At 32.6% G+C, this 27,522-nt stretch overlaps 11 protein-coding genes across 11 annotated transcripts; 5 read left to right on the top strand and 6 right to left on the bottom strand.

Moving 5' to 3' along the window:
- Nucleotides 1-197: 197 nt before the first annotated feature.
- Nucleotides 198-2,111, top strand: BZZ1 (Bzz1p; the record flags this gene model as incomplete). Its single annotated transcript, XM_001644994.1, has 1 exon — nucleotides 198-2,111. The coding sequence occupies one exon, from the start codon at nucleotides 198-200 to the stop codon at nucleotides 2,109-2,111; it is 1,914 nt and encodes a 637-aa protein (XP_001645044.1).
- Nucleotides 2,112-2,338: 227 nt separating this feature from the next.
- On the bottom strand, nucleotides 2,339-3,601 carry Kpol_1072p55 (uncharacterized protein; the record flags this gene model as incomplete). Its single annotated transcript, XM_001644993.1, has 1 exon — nucleotides 2,339-3,601. One exon carries the CDS (start codon nucleotides 3,599-3,601, stop codon nucleotides 2,339-2,341), a length of 1,263 nt encoding a protein of 420 aa, XP_001645043.1.
- A 1,148-nt stretch (nucleotides 3,602-4,749) lies between these two features.
- Nucleotides 4,750-5,808, top strand: MCA1 (Ca(2+)-dependent cysteine protease MCA1; the record flags this gene model as incomplete). Its single annotated transcript, XM_001644992.1, has 1 exon — nucleotides 4,750-5,808. The coding sequence occupies one exon, from the start codon at nucleotides 4,750-4,752 to the stop codon at nucleotides 5,806-5,808; it is 1,059 nt and encodes a 352-aa protein (XP_001645042.1).
- A 302-nt stretch (nucleotides 5,809-6,110) lies between these two features.
- On the bottom strand, nucleotides 6,111-7,526 carry BFR1 (Bfr1p; the record flags this gene model as incomplete). The annotated part of the gene is made up of 1 exon (XM_001644991.1): nucleotides 6,111-7,526. The coding sequence occupies one exon, from the start codon at nucleotides 7,524-7,526 to the stop codon at nucleotides 6,111-6,113; it is 1,416 nt and encodes a 471-aa protein (XP_001645041.1).
- A 1,431-nt stretch (nucleotides 7,527-8,957) lies between these two features.
- On the bottom strand, nucleotides 8,958-10,154 carry MRM1 (Mrm1p; the record flags this gene model as incomplete). Its single annotated transcript, XM_001644990.1, has 1 exon — nucleotides 8,958-10,154. One exon carries the CDS (start codon nucleotides 10,152-10,154, stop codon nucleotides 8,958-8,960), a length of 1,197 nt encoding a protein of 398 aa, XP_001645040.1.
- Nucleotides 10,155-10,560: 406 nt separating this feature from the next.
- MRP51 (mitochondrial 37S ribosomal protein bS1m) lies at nucleotides 10,561-11,595 on the bottom strand (the record flags this gene model as incomplete). The annotated part of the gene is made up of 1 exon (XM_001644989.1): nucleotides 10,561-11,595. The coding sequence occupies one exon, from the start codon at nucleotides 11,593-11,595 to the stop codon at nucleotides 10,561-10,563; it is 1,035 nt and encodes a 344-aa protein (XP_001645039.1).
- Nucleotides 11,596-12,920: 1,325 nt separating this feature from the next.
- On the top strand, nucleotides 12,921-14,873 carry Kpol_1072p50 (DEAD/DEAH box helicase; the record flags this gene model as incomplete). The annotated part of the gene is made up of 1 exon (XM_001644988.1): nucleotides 12,921-14,873. The coding sequence occupies one exon, from the start codon at nucleotides 12,921-12,923 to the stop codon at nucleotides 14,871-14,873; it is 1,953 nt and encodes a 650-aa protein (XP_001645038.1).
- Nucleotides 14,874-15,920: 1,047 nt separating this feature from the next.
- On the top strand, nucleotides 15,921-18,062 carry NOC2 (mRNA-binding ribosome synthesis protein NOC2; the record flags this gene model as incomplete). Its single annotated transcript, XM_001644987.1, has 1 exon — nucleotides 15,921-18,062. One exon carries the CDS (start codon nucleotides 15,921-15,923, stop codon nucleotides 18,060-18,062), a length of 2,142 nt encoding a protein of 713 aa, XP_001645037.1.
- A 1,316-nt stretch (nucleotides 18,063-19,378) lies between these two features.
- On the top strand, nucleotides 19,379-21,757 carry PTP2 (tyrosine protein phosphatase PTP2; the record flags this gene model as incomplete). Its single annotated transcript, XM_001644986.1, has 1 exon — nucleotides 19,379-21,757. One exon carries the CDS (start codon nucleotides 19,379-19,381, stop codon nucleotides 21,755-21,757), a length of 2,379 nt encoding a protein of 792 aa, XP_001645036.1.
- A 418-nt stretch (nucleotides 21,758-22,175) lies between these two features.
- On the bottom strand, nucleotides 22,176-23,483 carry NPT1 (nicotinate phosphoribosyltransferase; the record flags this gene model as incomplete). The annotated part of the gene is made up of 1 exon (XM_001644985.1): nucleotides 22,176-23,483. The coding sequence occupies one exon, from the start codon at nucleotides 23,481-23,483 to the stop codon at nucleotides 22,176-22,178; it is 1,308 nt and encodes a 435-aa protein (XP_001645035.1).
- Nucleotides 23,484-24,031: 548 nt separating this feature from the next.
- On the bottom strand, nucleotides 24,032-26,656 carry NAN1 (Nan1p; the record flags this gene model as incomplete). The annotated part of the gene is made up of 1 exon (XM_001644984.1): nucleotides 24,032-26,656. The coding sequence occupies one exon, from the start codon at nucleotides 26,654-26,656 to the stop codon at nucleotides 24,032-24,034; it is 2,625 nt and encodes an 874-aa protein (XP_001645034.1).
- Nucleotides 26,657-27,522: the final 866 nt, after the last annotated feature.

The following is a 27,522-nucleotide window of genomic DNA, read 5'->3' as shown; positions in this document are numbered from 1 at the left end:
GAATAAGAGTTGATATTAAGCAGATAGTATCATTTAGTCATTAATTGTTGTTTGTAGTGGTACTGTTTGTGTGAGGTTGAAAAAAGTCTGGTTTAGAAGGTTAATTTTTGAATATTATTTTGTTGGCTAATTATAGGTATTGCCAACAGTCAAAACTTCGCTGAGATTATATTATACTGATCTGTTAACTAGCTGTAATGTCAGGTCAATTGTCAATTGGTAATGAATTGAAGGATTCATTGAAGGAGACCGATAAATGGGTCCATAACAATGTTAAATGGTTAAAGGAAGTAGAATCGTTTTACAGGGAAAGGGCTAAATTAGAGAAGGAGTACTGTGAGAAATTATTACATTTAACTGGAGAGTATTTTAATAAGAAGAGTGCCAGTTCAGTACCATTATCTGTGGGAGATACCCCTACAACTTCACCTGGTTCAATTGAAGCAGCTTCTGTTGTGACATGGAATGAAATCTTAGCTCAAACAGAATTGATTGCTAAAGAACATGGGAAATTAGCTCAAGAATTCGACGGTCAAATAGGTGGTCAATTATCTGGATTACACTCCAAAGTGGATATGACTTTATCTAAAATTCAAGGGTATGGAAAAGAAATGACTGATAGACGTAACGATGTCTATAACGAATTAGAAAGATCCAAAAAGGCGTATGATGAAAGTTGTCAAGTTATGGAAAATGCTAGAAACAAAAATACAAAGTCACCAAATGAAAGAAACAAGAATAAGTTAGCTGAGAAAGAAACAGATATGAATATAGCAAAAAATGCATATTTAATTAAAATCAACCAGGCTAATAGAGTTAAAGATAAGTATTATTTCCAAGATGTTCCTGAAGCATTGGATTTGATGCAAGATTTAAATGAAGTTCGTATAATCTTCTTGAATGAAATCTTAAAACAAGCATCTTCATTTGAAACTAATTTGGGATTGCAAGTTCAAAAAAGATTAGAAACTGCAGACACTATACTTTCTCAAAATAAGCCATCGTTAAGTACAGCTATGTTCATTAAGCACAACGTTAAACAATGGAAAGAACCTGCAGATTTCCAATATAGACCTTCACCTATATGGCATGATGATGAGAAGTTTGTTGTTCCTTCTCAAGTTGAAGCCAATGATTTAAGAATGAAATTGGCAGTAGCTGAAAAAGAGTATAATCAAAATAATGATCTTGCAAAAGGTGAATTTTCTCAGTTATCTTCTTTGAACAAGAAAAAGCAGGAAATGAAATCCAACGAAGATAATATAAAAGGTCAAGAGTTTTTCGATAATATGAAAACATATATTGGCCTGGTTTCATCATTCACAAATCATGAAACAATGAAACTTAAATCTGAAGTTCAGATTGAAAGTATTCAAAATAACACTCCCAGTGAATTTGATTTATCTACTGATAATATTAATATATCCAGTACGAAAAAGAAAACTGGCTTCTTTAGTATGTTTAAACAAGGTTTAAAATCAAATGATTCTAAACCACATAGTGGAAATAGTAACAAAACTCATCGTTCAGTATTTGGTTCCATTGGAGGTACTCTTAATAAAAGAACTTCAGCAGTTTCAAGTAATGATGGGGGAGAAACCAGTGATTTTGATGATGATTCTAACTATGTTTCAACAAATGCTGCCTCTGACACTTTTTCAGTTAACACAGGATCAGCAAATGCAGGAACTGGGAATTCTGAACAAAATAAAGTTTTGTTTTCATATACCAGACAAGATGATGATGAAATAGATATTTCACTGGAAGATTCTATTTCATTAGTTACCGCTGATACCGGATCTGGATGGACAAGAATTAAAAATAACACAACTGGTGAAACTGGCTTGGTACCTACTTCATATGTCGAAATCAATCAAAAAGCTAGCAACAGTCCAAGAGGACCTGCTCCTGCAGCACCACCATCCAGAAGAGTTACAGCTTCTATTCGAACAGTTGAGGCAATATATGATTATGAAGCAGCTGGGGATGATGAATTGAGTATAAGTCAAGGTGAGACCATCAAAGTCATAAGGGGAGATGATGGTTCTGGTTGGACATATGGTGAATCAAATGGGGCTAAAGGTTTATTCCCATCTTCATACTGTAAATAATTAATCCCTTGTTGGTGTTTATGATAAAATTACATTTTATGAGTTATATACCTATATAAATATCTATATAAATGTAGATATATTTATATATATTATATTTAAATTAATGATGAATTGAAATATATTTGATGAATGCAGAGGATAGTTTTGAATGTGATCATTTTAATTTAACTTTTTAGATGACAGCAGTTATATGTGTAATGTGAATGGTAGGATCAATTAATAATCTATATTGAATCACATTCAAATTCTTGATCCAAAGGCTCGTTCTCTTCGTCACTTGAGGAATCTGAAGAATTTTGGGCATCTAAGAAATCTATGAATGATCTACAATTTGGACAATTAAATTGAGGATATGTAGTTTGTATTATTGGCATAATGCAATTAAAATGCCAAAAATGGAAACAATGCGATATGAATACTGGTTGTTGAATAGCAATATTATTTAAACAAATTGAACAAATTTCTTCATTTTGTAGATAAGGTAAATTTGAATTTTTTATAATCGATTGAGTCCTTGTTGGAACAATTTTATTTCTTTTCCAAGAATTATTTAATTCCACTCTTAATTTCACACATCTATAAATTTGTCCCTGTGAATCATTTAAAGTCACACCAAATTGTATGATATCTTTATCCTTTAAAGGGTAATCTTTTGATATTGATTTTGATAATGATAATCTTTCATTATTTAAAAAAGTTCCACTTGAAGAAAAATGATCATGTAAGAACCAATTACCTTGAGAATCTACTTTAAAACAACCATGAATCCTTGAGATTACTTTTGATTTAAAGATTATGGGTTTAACATTTTCTGGTATTTTTGATATTATTGGATCGTTATCATTGGTAAAACGAGCAATAACAATTTGTGAATTTGGACCTACTTTTCTTATCATTGTTTCAAAATAAAAATTTAAATTTGAAGCATCTAATAAGGAAGTCAATCTTATGCTAAATCTTCCCTTTGAGTCTTTAATTTTTTCAATTTCAGAACCATCAAGATTAGCTATATCGACACCAAGATTCAAATCTAGGTTCAAAGGACCTTCAGAATTCGCAGGATAAACTTGATGATATAAATTCTTACCGATACCATTTGACTTGTCAATCATTAAAGGGAATACTAATGGTAGTTCATTTAAATGTTTCAAAGAATATTTGACAATATGCAATTCATTCCCAAACGTCACATTGGTCCCAGATCTACCATTGGCACCACCACCTCCACCTCCACCACTGTTATTATCGATGCCATCAATTCCATTATTGTTATTGGAACCAGTGACATTATTGTTGTCACCACCTCTTGATGATCCAGATTCAGAGGTTATAGACTTATGCAAACTTAAATTAGCAAGGATAGCACTTAAATATGATCCGTGTGTCATTGCTATCTTGTAAAATCTTCTTAATATCTCTAAAAGCAGATGAATAATCCAAACTGACACTGTTGTTTGCTGGCAATGAGAATCTTCCTCAAGTGACATTATTCCAACTATGATTATTATAAATATTCCTATATTTGCTGTTACTGATGATGATGATGATTATGATGGTCCTTTATATATAAAATTGAACCTTTTTCTTGATCCAAACGAGTTGATAAAACTGGTTTCTTGTATCTAGATTCTTGTTCTTGTTGATAAATGATGGTGTGTTTTTTGTTCTTGTTCTTGTTCTCTTTTATTGATTTGCTTGTGATTTACAAAACCCTTCCTGGATGTGAATTGATTCAGAGTATAGAAACCACCACAATCTAGTTCCTGTTTATCGATTAAACCTTGTTACTTTTCTTGTTTTATCTAGTTTGTAGTTTCCATTTGGAATTTGATGTCAGTTCTTGTTTTGATGTTACAGGAAGAAGGAGGGGGTGATGTCTCTTTCTTTGCCTGTTTGATTGTTAATGATTCCTAATCTAAAAGGGTAATGTCAGTTCTTGATATTATTGTTGTTCTTGTTCTTGTTGAAGTAATTGCAAATATTGAGGAGGATTGGGTTATGTTGGTGTTGTTGCTGAAGAGGAGGGGCTAACTGTGGGTAGTAAATAAAGGCATGAAGTGTTTCTTCTGCTTGAAAGGGTCATGGCACAATGGTCATTGTTCTTGTTGGTGATGTTGGTGGTGGTGTTGGTGATGTGATCTTGTGAAACTGTTTTTGTGAAAAAAGTTTGCCCATATTCTAATAAAGGTTGACTTATCTCTGGTTATATTTATTGCCTGTCATCTTCTGGTACAAAATATTTAAAAAAGGGCTTAGATTCCAAGATGTTTCTCTGGTGTTACATTATTGATTGAGTTGGTATCTCAGTTTAATTCAAGGCAGTCAAGGTATATGGAAATTAGGTAATCTTGGCTATTAGCCGCATTTCGATTGTCTTTGTTTCTTATTTTCAAGTCTTTATTTTGAGGTTCTTTCCTTTGTCTTTTGGTTCCTTCCTTATGTGATGGACTTCTTCTAGTTGAGGTGAAGAGGACAAGAAGAACAACGAGTTCGTATGTCTTCTTTTCAGAGACAAGTCTATATCCACATATATAAATATACAAGTTTATGGAATCAGCATTGTTTTTATTCAAACTTTATTTTAATTAAGTGTCTTGTTTGAATTCCATTTTCATACTCAGTAACGGTTATCAATATGTCAGCAATGTACCAAACTAACAACTATTATGGATATGGCTATGGACAGCCCAGAGGAAGTGACTATTATCAACCTGCAAATTTAATCGCTCCACCTGTCCAAGCCCAACAAATAGCAGGTTCTAATATATCCTATCAGTACTCTTTATGTACAGGTCGACGTAAAGCTTTGTTGATTGGAATTAACTATATCGGTACCAATAACCAACTAAGAGGTTGTATCAATGATATCCACAATATTCTCAACTTTTTAACTACAAGATGCAATTATAGACAAGAAGACATCGTACTTCTTAGTGATGATCAACCAAATCCTGTTTGCCAGCCTACAAGAGCCAATATGATCAGAGCAATGCATTGGTTAGTTAAAGACGCCCAACCGAACGATGCTTTATTCTTCCATTATTCAGGACATGGTGGTCAAGTTGAAGATTTAGATGGTGATGAGGAAGATGGATACGATAGCACCATATATCCTGTAGATTTTGCCACCGCAGGTGTAATTATAGATGATGAACTTCATGATATTTTGGTGAAACCTTTACAACAAGGTGTCAGACTAACTGCCTTAATGGACTCGTGTCATTCTGGAACTGCTCTTGACCTACCATATATATACTCAACAAAAGGTGTCGTTAAAGAACCTAATATGATGAAGGATGTCGGTGGTGATGCGATGGGGGCAGCATTATGTTACATGTCAGGAAATACTTATGGAATGATGAGTTCTCTAGGAAACATGGTGACAAAAGTATCAAGAGGGAAGGGGATGGGCAAACAGAAGAGAGAACAAATGAGACAAGCTAAATTTTGCTCAGCAGATGTAATAATGTTTTCTGGATCAAAAGATAATCAAACTTCTGCTGACAGTGTTGAAAATGGACAAGCAACTGGTGCCATGTCATACGCATTCATAAAAGTCCTGTCTGCTCAACCACAGCAAACGTATCTATCTTTATTACAAAATATGAGACAAGAATTAACTGGTAAGTATTCTCAGAAGCCTCAGTTATCTGCTTCGCATCCAATTGATGTTAATTTACAGTTCGTCAATTGATGACTGTAAAGAACCAAAAAAAATTCATCACAAGTTGTATTAGTACTTTTAAAATGAATAGTAACATTAATAATGGCAAGGTGAACAGTACTGCCGGATTATCGATTTTAAGTTAATAAGATTAATATTTATTTACTTATTAGATATATATGAGTTATCTATTTTCATTATATCGACTCTATATAATTTATGTGACTGAGTCAGGCTAGCATTCAAAATGAGATGAAATAAATTCAAGATATGACTTTTCCTAGTTTACTTTTATTTCATTTTGAATGACAAATGTTTGATAATCATTAGAATTAGTTTTCTTTATCAGCTTGTTCATTAGCTTCCTTTTCAGCTTGTTCTTTAGCTCTTTTTTCTTCTAGTTCCTTCTTAACTTGTTCTTCTTTAGCAGCATAGTTAATTTCTAGTTGAGCAATTTCCTTTTCAACATCGGCAATGTTAATTTTAGTTTGTTCATCTTGTTTAGCAACAAATTCTTCATGCTTAGCCTTCAATTCTTGTAAAGTCTTTTCAACGGAATCTTGAGAGATTGGTACTGAAACATCTAATTCAGCTAAAGTAGCAATCAAAGTTGGTTCTAGAGAGAATTTACCGTCAGAGGCAGGTTCAGCAGAAATTTTATTTTGAGATTTTTTCTTGAATTTCTTTGACTTTGATGGAGCAGTATTAGTGAATACGTCATCGTCTTTCTTGGCAACAGGGACCAAATCATCATTTTCAACTTGTTTGACAGCAGTTCTGTTATCAACATTTAATGGATCATCAGAATCAGTGAACAAAGCTTTCTTTGGTTTGACGTAAGTTGGATCCAAAGCAGTCAAAGAATTTTCGATAGCTTCAATTTCAAAAGTGAAAGCTGGGACTTTAGAATGGTTTAATTTTTCTTGTAATTTACCTAAAGCATTATCTTTTTCTTCTAATAATTTAGATAATTTTTGTTCTTCTTCACGCTTAATACGTTCGGTTTCCATTTTTTGTTTAAATGATTTAAATTCATTATCGAAATCTGTTCTAATTTTTCTAATTTGAGAGTAAACTTCATCTCTTTTTTTATAAAGAACAGTACGTTTAGTAAATAGAGCCTGTCTTTTATCGTAAACACCTTGAGTCTTTGATTGTAAATCATTCAATCTTTTTTGAGTATCTTCAAATTTAGCAGAAACTTCTCTTGGATTCATTGAATTCAATTGTTCCTTTAATTCAGTGATTTTAATCTTATCGGCATCGATAGATTTTTTAACTGGTTCAATGGCAACCAAATCCTTATTTAATTTATTTAAGGATTGCATTTCTTTAACAAGCATTTTTTCTTCGACTAATGATAAATCACCTGAAGAGATAGAATCTTCAATTTGGGCCAATCTTTGTTTAATTTCGGCAGTTGAAGTATACTTTGATTTCTTACCTAACTTATCGTTAATTTCGGTAGTCTTTCTTTTAATTTGAGAATCGATTTGTTTGATACTTTCATGGATAGTATTTCTTCTAGTTTTCAAATCAGCTTGAGTTTTGATGATTTCCTTTGTTTGATCTTGTAACTTTTTTCTTTCTTGTTGAGTAACATCATTGACTTGGTTTTGATCAATTTGCTTTCTCAATAATGCAATTTCTTCATCAATTTTTTTCAATTGAACATTTAAAGTATCCAATTTTCTGTCTCTGACAGCAACGTCAGGACGTTTGATCTTAAAGTTACCAGAAGAAGACATTTCTAAACACACTAGGGCTCTATATTTTTTTTTTCTACTTTAGAATGATCTGATCTAGCAGTATCTACCTTGACAAAAAATAATATAAATGCAAAGGAGTATATATATGAATATATAAAGAGAGAAAGAAAATCAATTAACAAATTAATAAACGTAACGAATTCTGTCTATGTGGATAAAACTAGCCAACTTATATTTGAGATCGTAAACAGTTTGAGAGTTATATAAAAAGACAACGAAATTTCCAAAATTATAACGAAGTATCAACGTCAAATTTAAAAAAAAAAAATACACATACACTGAATAAATTAAAGCAGACTAAACCAAAACAAAACAAAGAGAATAAAAATTTTGCCTAATGATAACAGGAATCACAGACTAAGCAAGAGATAAGAGAGGGATAAGTAGATGGAAAGTCTGATATTTCGTTGTTCGTTGCAATTGTTAACAATAAAAACTTTCAAAAACTAGAACCTTCTACCAGTCTTTTAAATTTAATTTTCAAATCAGTTCTTAGAGTACCAATGATATGTAGGTAGCGAGAGCAAAGCAGAGCAGAGCAAAGCAAAGTGAAACGTATCAATCTAGTCAATCTATCAATCACTCGATTACTCAATCTTAGTGAAAAGTTTAAACACAACGTAGAGAGGACCAAACTGCGACGTAGAGAATACTTAAATGAAAAGTTATTCTACACTTAAGTGATGATGGACAGTAGTACGTTATTAAACCTCAGAGATCAATGTTTAATATAAGTATCCACGTAGAGATTAGACAGTTGATTTGAGTTAAGTTCCAGTGATTTAGTTGGTATTAATCATTAGTATTGGTATTACCTTTGGCATTGGCATTGGTTTTGGATTTGGCATTGCTCTTGCTCTTGCTCTTGCTCTTGTTCTTGCACTGTTCTGTCCTGTTCTGTTCAGAACTACGTCTTGGAAGGATTAAGATGAAGTTAGAAAAATTTTTCACTCATTGTGTACGGAACACTTGTTGGTTGCGTCATAATGGAAGGACTACTGCATTATCGTTTCTTTTTTTATTTTTCGAAATCGCTTTTTCCTTTTTCTCCTTTTGAGTTTGGGGGGTTTCCTATTTGGGTCATTGTCCGTTCCACGTGATGAAATGTATAGTTTTATGTCTTATATTTAATTTTTTTGGAAATGGCCAAATGTTGATGAGGGTAACTTTCCAAGTGTCACAATATTGTAAGACTGTTACGTCAGTAAATATGATCACGAGATCTGCTTTTGTGTAGTCCTATGGAATTACATTCTAGAGGTGTTCAATTACAATTGTAATAAATCATTTGTCTATCTACTTGTTTTACTATTTTATAATATATACATGGGAGTTCTGATTCTTATGATTTTTTTGTTGGTCTCTTGAAGGGAAAACATGACGGGTTAATGTTTATGTTTCTATATTTTGTTACGTCAATATTCTGTTCAATAACAATGCAGTCGCAACACTTACGTTTAGGGAATCTACTGTACTAATTGCTTGGCGGTTACTGTCACTCTCTGAATCCCTTCCAAATGGAATCTCAACATAGAAATCACTTCTCATTCGTAAATTAGTTCTAATACCTGTGTTTTCGTTACCAACTACAAGCACAACAGGAAATTCTTTACATAAACCACTTAGATCCTCTAATGAAAGCATCTTGTTTTTGATAAATTTATTATCTTTGCTAATAATATCATCGGTAATACAACTGGAAATGAATGACCATCCTCCTTCTTCACTACTCTTCTGGAAAAATGTCAAAGGCTTATCAACATAATATATTGGTAACAACTCCATAGACCCACTACTGGTTTTATTCACTGTTCCTGATAATGGTGCACAATTCTTACGAGACATCACTACGAAATCAGCTCCTAAAAAGTACGCGCTTCTAATGATAGCACCAACATTATGAGGATCCATGACTTCATCAAGATACACACCTAATGGGAACTTCTTGTTTTCGTTGCTAATATATCCAATAGATTTGGTTTTCTTTATTAAACTCTGTTCAGTGATTTGAAAAGTACAATCTTCAGTATTTACAGTTTCTAAATTATTAATTTCAATTGGTTTCAACGGTTTCGTCTCTAATACAACATTATTATGAACAGCATCTTTCGTTAACAAATTTAAGTTGTGTTTATCAGTTTTAACCAATTCTACTGAACGACTTTTGGATAAATTCTCAATATCCGGTTGCAATGAACCATGATAATACAGTTTTGTAAAATATTCCCTTTTATTACTTTGTAGAGCTGCAAGAACACTATTGGTACCATATACATATTCTAACAATGGATTGGCCTGTAGATACCTTGATGGATTAGCATTTCTTCTTGGTCTATCAAAAAAGCTTTGTCTTGGAGGTTGCGTTTCCTCCTTCGCAGAATGCTTCTCGTAACTTCTTCTTCCCTCTTTTTGCCTAGCATGAACATGGGCATACTTACGTCTGAAGAAATCGTCTTTGTCTTCACCAGCTCTTTCCCAAGCTTTAACTCTCCTATTTATAGGCATATTACGCTCAAATTTTGGTTTATTGCCTTTCAATTTAGGTACATTGACAGCAGGACGAATCGCCATAAACCGTTTAAAGACTAATTGGTTGATCAAAGACATATTAAAGTTGGAGGTATGTCCTTTTGATGTAGTCTTAGATTACCTAAAGTATTTGGGTTTTACCTTTCTGTCCTCATATCGATGAATCACTTAACTATACATCATATATATAGTTTTGAGATTTTTCGATGACTTTAGATTTTTATTTCTGATATTGTATAAAAATTTCAAGCTTTCTCCGACGCTTCACAGCAAAGATATAATTTATAACATGAAAGAAATATATTTTATATGTAGATTAGAATGAATTTATAAAGTCTATGTACATGGATATTGATGACTTGTATAAACGTTGATATATACTATCTTTGAAGATTTTATTTTTCGATCCCATTAGAAATACAAGAATGTGAATAGTGTCGTAGAGTTAAAAAAGACGAGCAGTAGTTAAAATTTAAGCAATTGCTTAGAAGCTTTGCACTATGCCCAACAATTCATTAGCCTTTAATGATGATTCTTCTTTTGTTACAGCTCTTCTTGATGATTTTGGACGTCTTTGGAAATCTTCACGGGCATAAGTGAATTTTGAATTTAAATTATCATTTACTACTCTTGATCTCATCATGATGTTTCCCTTATGGTCTACGGAAATACGTTGCACTTCGAATGGGTAAGCCTTTTCCCTTGCTGTTTCGGCGTTCATTCTGTCTAATCTAGTTGGAGAGAAGGAAGAATTTTCGAAACCTACCATACCACCGATACCAGTTAACCATTTACTACCATCTACGTTCAGATATCTACCTGGGACGATGGTTTTTTGTTTAATACCATTTGGAGTGTTTTGCAACTTACCACGTAAGTTATAAGATAAACCACCGGTACCTATAACATGAGTCATATTATTTGTTGGTAAATTTAATTTCCTATTTGTGTCATGATGATTATTAAGTCTCTTGTCATTTAAATAATTTATGGCGCTACGATTCATGTATTTGACGTTAAAAGTGTTATGTTTTAAGGAGTCTATATCATTGTCCAATAACCATTTTTTGAAATCTGACCTTAGATTTTTAATATTTCCTATTTTCAAACGATTGCTGTTACTGCTAGCATTTGAATTTAAATTCAAAACCGAGGACAATGGGGAGGAGTTGTCAGTTTGTACTGAGTTACTTTTGAACAAAGGGTTGGCTACACCTGGGTTGAAAGTTGGAGTGAGGTTTAATTCATTGAATCTGATTCTTGTCCATTGTTGGCCATTATTTTTTTCATAAGTTGCAATTCTTTCCAAGGTGTCTAGATCGTTGTAGACTAAATAGCGGGAGTTATCTCTTGAAGGAATTGGTGATTTGAGACCCCAGTCATTGATTTGGTTAAAATTTGTCCGTTTAGTAGTGATCAATTGATGTGTTGGATGGAATTTGTTGCTGACATATAGTGGATTTTTTGTATTGACTACTTGTGCAATTTTTGATTTTCTCAGCAACTGTGAGACACTCATTGTATAATATTCTTTATCCCCAAATGTAATCACCAATTGAGAATGATATGGTGTTTATGTATGCCTTATGAAGTGTATATTATATGGGTTAGGGGTCGTATATATATATATATACTTACTTAGTTGCCTTTTGATATATCTAATTTAATTTAGTTTAATCTAAAATCTACAATTTTTTATTTTTTAATTGGGGAAAGCCATAATAAAATTGGTCAAAATAAAGTAAGATGAACAATAAAAGAGGAAGAGGAAGAAGCTGGTCATCACTGAACACGTACATCACATATCACGGTTCTCGTTGTGTACGATACTAGTTACCCTGATTGTGCGATGACGACCTGGAAACAAGAAACGAAAGGAGACGAGATGCTCGGGTAACCCACATCACAACCCACGACACCTCATCTCATCGCATCTCATCTCATCGCATTGCATCGCATCTTAAGACAAAACCGTACGACAAGGTCTGTTTGTGTTGAAATTGAGCCTTTTTAAGAATAAGAATAAGACTAAGAATAAGAATAAATTAGTGAAATAATAAAAGAGCCCTCCCAACGATGAGACGTCGACGACGGTTACCAACTTCACAGTGTAACAGCCTACACTACGTTACAATACCTTACGCTAACCACCACTGTCGTCTATCCTTTCTTGTTCTCCCTCAATCACTCTCACGCTCACTCTATCTATCTCACTCTATCTACCCATCTGTCTCTTCCTCAGGCCCTGCCATACAAAAGAAAGAAACTTGGAAAGTTGAAAATTGGAAATGAAAAATTTTTGAACGGGCGTGCGCCGTTTTCACAGAAAATGCAGAAAATTTTTTTTCTTTCTCTCTTTCTTTCGCTTTGGTCTTCGAATTGATTGTATCTGCTACTGAACAGAGATGATATCGGGTACTCTTGTAATGTATGGTAATGTATGGTAATGTATGGTATTACTGATAATTGATTATTGATGGTTATGGATTATTGACTATTGAGTATGGATATACTATACCATCCACTTTAATTACTTTTCACAAGAGTTTTCCAAATAGACAAGAAATTTGAATTCTTTCACTTATTTTTATTTTTATCTTACTCTTGTTCATCAGCATTATTTTATATTTACAAAGGTTGGTTTACTATCTTCTTCTTCTTTTTTTCTTCACAGTTCATTTTAGTATTTCTAGTTTTTCTACTTTTCCTACTTTTCCTACTTTTTCTGGTTCTTTTAGTATTTAAAATATCTATTTATTTCAGTTTTACTCTTTTGTATAACTTTATATTCTTCATATTCTCTGCAAGTTATTTACTAAAGAAAGAGAGAACCAGTACTTTATTATGGCTGATTTGCAAGAACAAGTGCAAAATTTGAATATTAACGATGATGACAAAAATGCTTCATCGTATGTTCCACCTCATTTGAGAAACCAAAGAAGAGGTCCACCAAGACACGACTCTCCATCTGATGGCTCTGAAAACAACAACGACTTTGGCTTCGGTTTCAACAACCGTCGTGGTGGCTACAACGGTGGTAGTGGTTACAGAGGTGGTAACAACTCCTACAACAGAAGAGGCAACTACCAAGGTGGCCAAAATAACAGCAACAACAACAACAACGGTGGCGGGTTCAACAGAATCCCAGGCAGAGGTTCTTGGACCAACGGCAAACATGTCCCAGGTGCTAAAAACCAAAACTTAGAAGTCCAACTGTTCGGTACTCCAGAAGACCCTCAATTCCAATCTTCTGGTATCAACTTCGACAACTATGACGATATCCCTGTCGATGCCTCAGGTACTGATGTCCCAGAGGCTATCACCGAATTCACCTCTCCTCCTTTGGATGCTTTGTTATTGGAAAACATCATCTTGGCCCGTTTCACCAAACCAACTCCTGTCCAAAAATACTCCGTCCCAATCGTATCCAGGGGTAGAGATTTAATGGCCTGTGCCCAAACTGGTTCAGGTAAAACCGGTGGTTTCTTATTCCCTGTCCTATCAGAATCTTTCAAGAACGGTCCTTCTCCAATGCCTGAAAGCGCTAGAAAGTCCTTTGTCAAGAAAGCTTACCCAACTGCTTTGGTCTTGGCTCCAACCAGAGAATTGGCCACTCAAATCTACGACGAAGCTAAAAAGTTCACCTACAGATCATGGGTCAGACCAACTGTTGTTTACGGTGGTTCTGACATCGGTTCCCAAATTAGAGACTTGTCCCGTGGTTGTGATTTGTTAGTCGCTACCCCAGGTCGTTTGTCCGATTTGTTAGAACGTGGTAGAGTCTCCTTGGCTAACGTCAAATACTTGGTTTTGGATGAAGCTGATAGAATGTTGGATATGGGTTTCGAACCTCAAATCAGACAAATCGTCGACGGTTGTGACATGCCTCCTGTCGGTGAAAGACAAACTTTAATGTTTTCCGCCACTTTCCCAGATGATATCCAACATTTGGCCAGAGATTTCTTAAGTGACTATATCTTCTTGTCCGTTGGTAAAGTTGGTTCCACTTCTGAAAACATTACTCAAAGAATCTTATACGTCGAAGACATGGATAAGAAATCTACTTTGTTAGACTTGTTGTCAGCTAGCAACGATGGTTTGACCTTGATTTTCGTTGAAACCAAGAGAATGGCCGATGAATTGACCGATTTCTTGATCATGCAAGACTTCAGAGCTACTGCTATTCACGGTGACCGTACTCAATCTGAACGTGAACGTGCCTTGGCCGCTTTCAAGAACGGTAACGCTAACTTGTTGGTTGCTACCGCTGTTGCTGCTAGAGGTTTGGATATTCCAAATGTTACTCACGTTGTTAACTACGACTTGCCAAGTGACATTGATGACTACGTCCACAGAATTGGTAGAACTGGTCGTGCTGGTAATACCGGTGTTGCTACTGCCTTCTTTAACAGAGGTAACAGAAACATTGTCAAGGGTATGTACGAATTGTTGGCCGAAGCTAACCAAGAAATTCCTCCATTCTTGAACGATGTCATGAGAGAATCTGGCAGAGGTGGTAGAACCAGTGGTTTCTCAAGTCGTAACAACAGTAATAGAGATTACCGTAGATCAGGCTCGAACAACGGCGGTTCTTGGGGCAACTCCAGAAGCAACAGCAACAGCGGTGCTGGCGGTTGGGGCTCTTCTAGATCCGGCGGTGCTGGTGGTGCTGGTGGTGCTGGTGGTGCTGGCGGTGCTGGCGGCTCTTCCTGGGGTAGATCCGGTTCATCTGGCTGGGGCAACTCTTCTAGCTCTAACGCTGGCGCTGGTTCCAATGCCAAATCTTCATGGTGGTGATTTGTTTGAGATAATGAACGATTGTCTTATGTTGTTTTACCCATTATATATTTAGTCATGCTCCGTGGCTAGAATTATGATGATAAAATAGCATATAGGATAATATTTTTTTTACTATTACTTTATTATTTTTATCAGTTGCTGACAAGCTATCTTTTTCTCATATGTTTTTTTATCTCTTCTGTTATTACAAAATTTCATTTACTGCTATATTGAAAGACCTCATTTTTTTTTAAGGCCTTTACTAATTTTTTTTTATTATCAATAGTATACAATTGTGCAATGAAATGATAAGGACTAATATGTCCAACAATAAGTCATGATTCCTATATTTTTGCCATAGTCATTTTTATTTTCTTTTAAAGCAAACATTAATTCATTAAAGTCGTGTTCTTTTCATTTGAAAATCCGTATTCAAGATGAAAATTAAGAAGTATTGTTGTAATTTACAAAGGAAAAAATATAAAATAATAATAATAAGATATTTGTAATCATCCCATCATGATTTTTATAATAACTACGATGAAATCCGATGAAATCTATTTATTAATTGTATTCAATATTTCATTCACGGTTCAGTTGTATATTAGTATTTTAAATTTTATATCTGCTTAACTATTTGTAGATAGAATAAACATTAATCTTTTTTAAATATATCTGTATATATATAATGATGTAATAATGATAGAGGCTATATATTATTTTCACTGTTTATAACTTCTATTCCAGTTTTCAATGACCATGTAGGTCTCTGATTCGATCTGGCACTGAATTTATGTTAGCATTGTTATCTTGTAAGTTACCCGCCTTTGATATTTTCTTTGATATTGAAAATTTTTCAGTAATAGAAAGCAGGAAGAAAAGACTGAAGCGATGAGATGAGATGAGATGAGATGAGTTGAAGATGAGATTTAATTTATCAACTATTATAGAAAGTTTGATATATTTATTATCCTCAAGGCATATATCTGAGTCCTACTAATAGTGAATATTACTTCATCCTATTTTGATTGAGAAGAAATAACTTCAAAACACTAACATTTGAAAATGGGTAAAATTACCAAATCAAAGAAGCTTGAATCTAAGAGTATCAAACATGATGCAAAGAAATCGAAGATTCATAAGAAACCAACAAAAGGTAAGGTTACTGATGATGAAGATTTAGGAAATATGCCTGTTGAAGAATTTTTCAATGGTGGTTTTGAAGGTAAAGATGATAAAAAAATGGGCAAGAAGCACAAGAACAAGAACAAGAACAAGAACAAGAATAAGAAACAAATAGTTGAAGAGGATGCTGAAAGTTCCTCTTCTTCTGAAGACGAAGCTGTTGATATGGAAGCTAACATGGCTGCCTTATCAGAACAGGATCCAGAATTTTACAAGTTTTTAAAGGATAATGATAAAGACCTTTTGGATTTCACTGCATCAAACCCGCTAGATGCAATTAGTGGTTCTGATAATGACGATAATGATCAAGATGCTGATCAGCATGAAGAAGAAGACACTAGCAATAAAGTTGATGAAAATAAAGATGAACCAGCAATGGAAAAAGCTGAAGAAAAAATTGATTTGACCTTGAAGTTGGTATTGAAATGGAAAAAATCATTAAAAGAAGAGCCAACTTTGAAATTGATTAGAAATGTTGTTACAGCTTTTAAAGTAGCTGTTAATTTGAACAAAGAAGAAAATATTGCAGAATATAAATATACTGTTACAGATGAAAAGGCCTTCCATGAATTAATGTTCTTATGTTTAAAGGGTCTACCTCAAGCTATTCAAAAATTGGCACCATATAAAATGAAAAAGAATGTTAGAATTTTACAAACTGGTAAAACTGTAACCAAATTGTCATCTATTTTAAAATCTCATGCTGCTTCCCTTTTGACTTTATTGAATGATATCACAAATACAGAAACCGCTGCATTGGTTCTTTACTCAGTCGATCAATTGTTACCATTCTTTCTATCACACAGAAGATTATTGAAAGAGATGATAAAGGCAATTGTTGAAATTTGGGCTACTACAAGAGATGTTGAAACACAAATTGCTACATTTGCATTACTCCACAGTTCTTCAAAAGAATTCAAGAAATCTATCTTAGAATTAGTTTTAAGAGCAACATATTCTACATTTGTTAAAAGTTGTCGTAAAACTAATATGCGTACAATGCCATTAATTAATTTCCAAAAAAATTCGGCGGCAGAATTATTTGCTATCGATGAAGTCTTGAGTTATCAAGTAGGTTTCGAATATATCAGACAACTGGCTATTCAATTAAGAAATGCCATGACTACAACAACAAAAAAATCCTATAAAGTCAACTCAGCAGATGCTTACAAGTTGGTTTACAATTGGCAATTTTGTCATTCTTTGGATTTCTGGTCTCGTGTACTATCCTTTTCTTGTAATTCCATGAAGAAAAATGCTGCAAGTTCACCATTGAGTCAATTAGTTTATCCATTAGTCCAAGTTACAATTGGTGTAATTAGATTGAATCCAACTCCACAATATTTCCCATTGAGATTTTATTTGATAAGGTCATTAATTAGATTGTCTCAAAACACAAGTGTCATGGTTCCAGTTTACCCATTGTTATCTGAAATATTAAACTCCACTGCATTTACCAAGAGCCCAAAAAAGAAAGAGAACTTAGAAGCCTTTGATTTTGATCATAACATTAAATGTAATCAAGCTTACTTAAATACAAGAGCTTATCAAGAAGGTTTATCGGAACAATTTGTTGATTTGATATCTGAGTATTTTGTTTTGTACTGTAAAGATATATCATTCCCTGAATTTAGTACTCCTGCAATTATTGGTTTACGTCGTTATATGAAAGCTTCTAAGAATATTAAATTTAACAAACAATTATCTAATGTCGTTGAAAAATTGACTAAAAATAGTGATTACATTGATGAACAAAGATCCACTGCCGACTTCTCCCCAATTCAAAGAGAAGAAGTTATGAATTTCTTAAGAGAGGTAACATGGTCTAAAACTCCTTTAGGATCATATGTCACTGTACAAAGAGAAGTTAAAGAAGAAAGGGCAAGATTGATGAGAGAAAGTTTGGAAGAAGAAGATAGAGATAAGGAAGAACAAAAACTAAAGGAAATGGTTGTAGAGGATGAAATTGACGAAGCTGATGAAGATGATGAAGATGATGAAGACGTCGATATGTCAGACTAATACAGTCCCAATTCTACTATCCTACGATCGATTTACATTGCATAGGAGAATAAAATGTAATATCGAATAAAAATAGAAGTGGGAAAAAAAAAATTAAGAACTACCACGCATAGTTAAAATGTATATTATAGATAAATAAACAAACTTTATAACTAACTGTTGAAACGTACAACTCTGTATCTGTGATCTAAATAGCAATATTTTTCTTTTAGTTCTGAGGCTTCCTATAGATAGTTTAAGTTATACTAAATTAAACTATGCTAAATATCACTCTATTCCGTCTCCCTATCTCTCTTATACTTATCAAAATCTGAGACAAATAGAAATAAAAAGACAATTATTAAAGAAAAAGTATACTAAATTTGACGTGGATTTTTAAAATCACTACAAATATCTATCTATACCTTAAAAACGTCACATCATGTCTTACTACTCTAAATCCTCTCTCTCTCCTGCTAAATCATCAACTTTCTTGTTCTCTCTACTGTAGAATTTAACCGTTCTAATCTAAATTTAGGTACAATTTCATTTAAGCTTTTCGAAACCACCAGTTACTCTTGAAGGTAACCCTCAAAATGGCTAAGTTACACTTGATAAATTCTTGATTGGATAGATACGTTTGAACAATTATTTGATCTTGATTTAATTCCAAGGGTTCACATGCATTACGTTACTTTATATAAATATTGTAAAGCAAATATTGACAAAAATTTGCCTACTCCTCAATTGTTATTTAATAAATAATTCAAGAATTTCATAGTTGGTCAAAGATTTTATCAGCTTAGAACTGCTTTAAGATTTGTATAAAGTGGTGATTGGGACTTTTAGTTCATTGATTTTGAAATATTGAACTGGAAGTTAGGTGTTATATTGTTGATAACTTAGTTTCAAAGGTGGGAGGGAGAAAGTATATAGATTTCAGATCTAAACGAATATAGGTGAAGTTTTCGATTTTACAAGTGCCAAAAATTATTAAAGGTAAAGAGAACAAGAAAAAACAAAGGTTAGCTATTATCGATTGGTTGTTTGATAATAGAGGTATTGAAAATTAATCTAAGACCCATTTATACTATATATGGATTTTGTATTGTGTTATTCAAGATTTTTGATCGATTACAGTTAGATTCTATTCAAAATCTTACAAAAGGTTTAGAAGTAAAATAGTACCTATTTTTAGAAGCAGTCTTTATTAAAGCGATAATATCAATATAAAGAGATATTGAAACAAGTTGGAAACTTGTGATAAGAATATTGCAAGGGAAGGTGAAGTAATCATATAAATTTATTAATATTTTTGATAGTCATACATAATTGATATGTCTGGAAACTTCCCAACGAAATCTGCTGGGAGTAACAGCAGTATTGGTAAAATTTCAACAAATGAGATATTTCAAAATAAAAATTTAGATTCTGGTAATTTAAAGCTCCCAATGCTAAAACTAACTGATAATATTGGTAAAACGATGATCACTGCTGAAATTGCATCAACTACTATCAATTCACAAAACGTTTATATCTCTAAGGCACCGGCTGCTTTTACAAATAGTAAAACTAAAGTCGATTTGACATTAAAGGAATATCATATCAAGAATTTGATTAGCATAAACTCTATTGATCCAATTTCACAATTTCAAATTAATGATTCAAACACTAAAATGTTGATTGTTGATCTTTCAACAAGTAATTCATGCCACATGCCAAATTATATGGTTCAAAATAATGACAACATTGAATTGATACATTTGCCATTACCTAGTACTTTGGTGAAAAGACCTAATTTCGATTTCCTAAAGCTTGCTAAAACTGCAATTACTAATGATAATAAATTGAATAATTTAACTGAATTGATTCAAAACTGTTCAGTATTTATATTTTTCGATGGTGCCAGCAATTATAAAAAATGCTCGCTTTCAACTTACTGGTTTATAACGAAATTTAACAGTTACAAAAACATAGCTGATACTGATAGGATTTATTTATTGGATGGATGTAGCGCCAAGTCATCGTGCAATATACCCAGTTTATATAATGAAAAACCAAAGAAATCGAAATTTAATTTGACCATTGAAATTCCTTCGGCAGCAACTACTGATGATAAAAATTCGATGTTTATCAAATCAATAAAGAAAGATTATGTCCATTACTCCCCAACGTCCCTCAAGAAGTACTTTGATTTTGATGTACCGAAAGGTCTTTTGGGTCATGAAGATTACCTTCCAACTTGGTTAAGAGGTTATGTGATACAAACAGATGAAGAAAAGGAGGCAGTTTTAAGACAACTCCTATCTAAATTCGAATTACTTGAAAAACTGGAGAATGATAGACTAGAAAAATCAATCAATGTATCAACACTTCGTGAAGCATCCAAAACTCAAGAAGATAGAAGGACAAGGCAAAATGTATATAGTCTAGCAGAATTGCAAAAACAATATAAGAAAAAGAAAACAATGGATTCGAAAAATACATCATTGATATTTAATAGTGATTTTAAGGTTGTTTCAAATCTGACCTCCCATTTTAGGGAGAATCAATTATTCACAATAGCTCCACCTAATCCTCTATGTCATAACCAAAAATGCGCCTCCTCAGCTTCCACAACTCCAGATAGCGATAACCTTGTGACACCTTTAGATTTTTATGAAATATCTCAGGGAGTTCAGTCATTCATGAAGAATAGATATTCAAATATTTTACCATATGAACATTCAAGAGTGAAATTACAACCTTCACCTACAACAGTAGATGACACTGGGATTTCTTTACCACCGATAAGTAAGGCTGGAATACCTAAAACTACCGTTAAAAGAAATTCCTCATACTTTGCTGATGATGACAGCTATGTTAATGATACAAAATTGTTGAATACAGGAATTTTCAATGATTACTTCAATGCTAACTATCTAAAACTATCACAATTAAATTCTGATTTTGTATACATCGCTACTCAAGCCCCACTACCTTCCACCATGGATGACTTTTGGAAAGTGGTAATATCTAATAATGTTTCAGTAATTGTTTCATTAATCTCTGATGATGAATTAAATATGAGAAAGTGGGATATTTATTGGAATAATAATTCGATGAAGAAACATGATATCACAATAGAAAAAACAATTCCAAATATATTTGGTATTGATGGTTGTGTATTGAGGATATTTAAGGTTCGGAAACAACAAGATGAGGACGAAACTTCTAAGGCTTTATTAGAGGATGGAAAAATTGTATACCAAATTCAATATACTAAATGGTTAGATTCGTGTGGTGTTAATATGGAAGATATTATTAAACTGTATGAATTAAAAAATATGATAGTAAGGAATAGATCAAGCTTGCTGGATAACCCAAATCTAGAAAATATAACCGCAGATAATATTTTAAAACAAGATAAGTTACTAAGAGGGAACGAATATTCATATGAATCCCATCCGCTGCTGGTGCATTGTTCAGCTGGATGTGGTAGAACCGGTGTGTTCATCACCTTAGACTTCTTGATGAACGTCTTCACAAAAGAAATGAACGCCAATAATAAAATCGATGTATGGCAAATGGAAGAAGATCTTATTTTCGTTGTTGTCAATGAATTGAGAAAACAACGATTATCTATGGTACAGAATTTGACACAATATATTACCTGTTATGAAGCACTACTCCAATATTTTGCATTATCAAAGAATAAGGAAAAACTTATAGATTGACTAGAAGTAGTTACTTGCATATTATTATAGACAATAGAATGGCATTAAATATATCTAAACTTACATAGTATATAATAGTATATTATTAACTATAGAAAAGGTAATAATTATAGTAATAATAAAATAATAAATCGTAGTTTACAATCAAAGGCAAAAGAGGTTTGGATATATAGTGTGCTATTGAATGATATCATGCAAACAATTTGATATGCATACTAAAATCTTACACAATCTTGAATTTCAAAATTTGGGAATTATAATTAGGGAGGGTATTTTTATAATAAATTTGGAACATACGGCGAAACCTCTATAAGGACAACTATATATATATGAATAATCTTCCTATTAGTAAAATAGGTGAATGATTAATTTTAACTTCGATGGAAATTTAAAATTATATGGAAGCCAAAGGCTCGGATTAAACAGCCCATCTATGTGCTTCATTATCCCCCTGCCAATTACGTTCAACATATCCTAGCTCTTCTTTGACTTTTCTCACTGTTGCAGGATCACCCATATTTTTACCTAAATTATCTGAGATTTTTATAGCATGATTTCCATTAACTTCCAATAATTTAATGACGATATTTAATGGTTCACTTTTAACAGATGGATCTGATTTCTTCTGGAAGTCATTACTCAGATTTGTTCCAATACCAAAAGTAGCAATTAGGCCTTTTTCCTTTGCAAATTCTGCATATTGTATAGCCTTTTCAACATTTAAAGAATCAGAGTAGCAAATGACCTTTGTGAATTTAGGTAAATTCAACACTTCATTAAAATGATGAGAAACTTTTTCTGTATATTTAATTGGATCACCAGAATCTTGTCTGACACCAATGTATGCATCTGAGTATGGGGGTTTAAATGATTTCAAGAAATCGTCAGTACCAAAAGTGTCCGTTAATGCTAAGCCAGCATGTTCTGCACCAAATGTATTAATCCAATAATCCATTGCATTCTTATTAGCATTGATATAATCACCAGTTATTGATGCAATACCCATGACCCATTCATGGGCTACAGTACCTATTGGTTTAACATTGTATTTTTTAGCAAATAAGACATTTGACGTGCCAATAAATGTTTTTCTATATTTTCCATTTATTTTAACAGCATCCATGATACCTTGCATGACCAAATCTTGTGTTTTTAGAGATCTTCTACGTCTAGTACCAAATTCGCTAAATGCAACGTTGTTTTCTAATAATTCGATTGCCTTCTTTTTTGCCAAGTCGATTTGACCATCATAAGACCAATCAGTTTCGACAAATTTAAAGTAGGCCTCTGATACCAAGGCTAATATTGGAATTTCATAAAGAATTGTATCTCTCCATAAACCTTTAATTAAAATATTTAAATCATATAATTCAGGATTTTCAGTTGAAATGCTTGTAGAGAATTCAATCTGTTCATCAGGATTTAATTGAAAATCATCGCTTGCAATAAATTCTAAATAACGTTCTGGTAAAAATGGGATTTCGTTTCTCAAATATTGTATTTCATCATGAGTAAATTTTAGATTAGCCAATGCTTTAAATTGTGTTGTCAGCCATTCAATAGCTTTAGCGTTAAATTTCATTTGAGAAGATCTATTTGTATATCTGTATACCACATTTGCCTCTGGAAAATTCATAAATACCGCAGCATGCATAGTCAATTTATACATGTCAGTATCTAATAAAGAGGTAATGGTAGCATTGTTAATGGTACTAGTATCGGTCATAATTTCTTCAATAGGATTGACTATAAAATAAATCAGAAATATATCAGATAATATTTTCTAACTATGGTTCTAAATTCACTTCCTCCCACGGATTTTAAATATTTTTCTATATCAAAATTATTAATGTGGACTGCATCCATATAATTAACCAGTTTTTAATGATAACAACTACATTTTAACTCTAATGTAGCACAAATCATCTTAATTAATAGGTTAAAACTTCTTCAATTGGCATTCGACTTTTGACATTCTTACAAATTCGAAAGCGAAGCAGAAAGTAAAAAAGAAAAGAAAAATTTAATTGATGTAAAAATTGACATGACGGTCAGGTGACAGCAATTAATTAGAATGTCATCTGGATATATCCTAGATATATAGATGATTTTAGCTTTATTAATGATATGATCTTCTATTTATATATATATATATATCTATACATAATTACGATTTGATAATTATTTTACTCTTTTTTTCCTATGATTGGGGGGTGGTGGTTAAATATTATGAAATGTCCTATTATTGATTATAGGTTGATTAACTATTACACTTTACGTTATCACTTTCATGACACGATCGAATAAGGTATACATTTGTACATTTTGAACGTTTTCGAACATGCTGGTGAAACTGTTCATATTGATTGTTTTATCGTTAGTGTTACCGTTGATGAATTCAAGGTTGATATCTTCCATTTCATCATCATTCGTAGATTTGCTATCTGATAGTTTCTTTAATTCTGAAGCAAATGTATCCCTGTTTGTAGATCCCTCGAATACACTGGTTGTGTTAACTTCATCCAACATCTCTGTATTCACAGTAGTTCCGACTATACCTAATCTACTTTCAGTATCTAGGAAAATAAAGTCGGTATCGTGGTTCCAGCCAATCCAAGAAACATACTCGTTATGAACAAAAGTTCCTAGTCTATTAGACAAATCAGAGTTAAATGCAATAATTTGAGCTTTATGTTTCAATGTTGGATTTCCGCTCTCGTCTTTGACTTGACGATTGATGACAATTGCTATTTTACCTGACTTCTCATCACAAGATATTAATCTGTCCAAATGACCATTCTTATAGATGCCTTTGACGAATGGATAAATATCAAAACTATTGATAATCTTACCCATCAGTAGGTTCAATGAACATAGTGTGGTCTGAGTAGCAATAATTATGTTAGAACTATTGACTAACTTAATTGTTTGAATCTCAGTATCTAACGTATATTCATTTGGTATCTTATCGTTGTCGCTAGTTTCAAATTTTCTGAAGGTATCGAAATCCAATATGGTTAACTTGTCATCAAACCCGTGGAAAACTAAACTACCATCTTGAGACCAGTCTAATGACACAGAATTACTAAAGTGATTGAAATTAGGTAATGAGATTTTTGTTAAACACCAATTTTTTTCATGATCTTCATAGGACCAATATTTCAAACCACCGTTATTATCAGCGGTAATACAACCTTCAGAATTATTCACAGAATATGGACATGAAATGATCTTTGTAATTGGGACATTTAAGCCATGTGGGTTTATAACTTTTGTTTTTAAAGCCCAATCAGAGTCTTGATCATTCTTATACCAGAACTTCAAGTGATAAATTAAATCCTTAGATGATAACAAATCTGCAGGTGGGTATTCTATTTCACTTGTAATCATCCACTTACCGTTCTTAGTAAATTTCACATCAACAACTTCTGGATCTCTTATATTTAATTCAAATCTAACTTTACCCATGGAATTGTTTATACCAGATGTTAGATATTGGTATGCAATTTGTTCATTTCTATAAAAATCATATGTTTGAATTGCAGACATATGAGGGAAAACTAAGTGTTTACTTGTTGGATGTATTTCGATGCATGTTGTATAGTCTTGTCTCTTACTCTTCAGTAATTTCTTCTTTTGCTTCTTCTTTGACATTGATGCTTTGGAAATATTTGTAGATGTTCTAGTAGAAACAGCTGATAATAGTTGTACTGAATCTTTGATGGTACTATTAAATACTGGCAGTGGACCGTTGATAGATAAACTTGATTTTAAGTCTGCTGCATTCAATAGAAGTAGTTGGAAATCCGAATTACTTCTATTTTCACTCATCTGTAACGCTAGTGAGTAGTATTTATCATTACCAATAGATTGACAATCTATCATAACACCATTCAAACGTGGTAAGAATTGTTGTAAGTTTGTTGATAGTTGCCAAAAAATTACTACTTTTTCCCAACCACCAGACAATAAGTACGAACCATCTTTAGTAAAAGCTAATGACAAAACAGAATCGATGTGCCATTTTAGTAATCTAGTTTTCAAATCTGAGACATCTACTATAGTGATAACACCTGATGCAAAACCTAATGCTAATTGAGAGTTGGTATTATCTATAGCCATTGAAGTGACATATCTTGAGTTTGCGGAACCAGTTGAAGTTGTAGCTGATAAGATGGAAGAAACAGGGAAAGATTTAACTTCCTCTAAGACATCGAAAACCGATGCAATGGATAATTGTTTTTTGCCTTCAGATTCATGTAATAATGCTAAAAATTTATCATTGGTGGACCAGGTTGATAATATAGTATTCTCAAAAGATCTATCTAACTTAGATTGTAGTTTATTGTCATTGAATGATAATGAATAAAGGTTATAAGTAAATAGAGATGATTTAATGTCCGACTGCTTAGTAGTTAATACTTTAGTGGCGCCAGTTTCTTCATCTTGGAAAATTTTTGAAACAAATTCTCCATCATTCAAATCCAATTTAAAATTCAATGGATTTTCAAGTAATTTACCCTTGTATTGTAAAACAACAATGTAACCATGATTTGTAAAGATTGTGATATCTTTATCGTTAACATCGATGGCGTTTCCATTACTAGTGTCAACGATATTTCCCAATTTAATATCGGTTACAAAAGTATCGTCATCAGAGAAAATAGACATTAACAAATCACTATTAGCAAATTTAATTGTTTTGATACATTGTCTAGTTTCAATAGAATATATTTTTAATTGGTTGTTGAACGGAACAATATAGTTTAATAAATCATGGGTTAAGCAAGTGACACTTTTGTTTAAACTTGAAGAATTGGCGTATCTTGGTAGTATTGGCTTACCACCAGACACTACTGATAGTTTATATTGTTGGTTCACCGCAGAAGATTGTGTCATTTTTTTTTCCTTTTAATTCTTCTAGCCTTCTAGACTGATGTCCTCTCGTAATACTTAGTTTTAATATTTGAATAATTAATTCAATTCAAATTAATTTCAATATATTGCGTAAATTACAAGCTGTAGATCAAACGAATTTCTTATTCTGAAATAACAGGAGCTAGTGTAACGAATAATATAGTGGAAGCAGATGTCAAAGTCTAATAATGGCGTAAAAACCTTCAGAAGTAGCTATTTGTTACTTTTTTTAACCAGGTAAAAGTAATCTCACTGATCATACACCTTATAAACTTCGATTTGGCACTACTTTAAGCTCACCGTAACCTATACTTGTCTCTATAGCTGTTGATAAATCTCTACCTGTTACTGTTAAAATTCATTAAACTTTTCAACCTCATCGCATTTTGTCTTTTCTACTGTGCAAAAATTTTCAATGTCATGAGATACGATGTATATATATATAAATATGAATATATAACTATATATATTAGCGGTATCAGCGTCATACGGATTAAAACTTCGAAACGAATGGTGTCAAATCACGCTGAACAAACAGCATGGACGGGTTCTAGTCTATCGAGTTATATCAGCAATACTTATCGATGCTATAAAGTCTATTGGTTTTAGCCAGTACTTGTATATTAATATAAATTTGTATATATATATAAATATATCTTTACTATTCGTGACCATCTAAAGGATCAAAAAATGACTGGTGTCGCTAGCAGTTGGTGGTTTCGATATATGTTTACGTATATAATGATTGAAAAATTTATGTTAAACAAGAAGAAATTTGAATAAAATTTGATGAGATGAGAAAGGTTTTAACAATAAATCAACTTATAATTGAAGTGTATCAAAGGTAG

Source organism: Vanderwaltozyma polyspora, genomic scaffold, assembly GCF_000150035.1.
Source record: "Vanderwaltozyma polyspora DSM 70294 KpolScaffold1072 genomic scaffold, whole genome shotgun sequence".
NCBI lineage: Eukaryota > Fungi > Ascomycota > Saccharomycetes > Saccharomycetales > Saccharomycetaceae > Vanderwaltozyma > Vanderwaltozyma polyspora.
The sequence above is the reverse complement of the archived record's forward strand: the minus strand, read 5'-3'. Positions and strand labels throughout refer to the sequence as shown.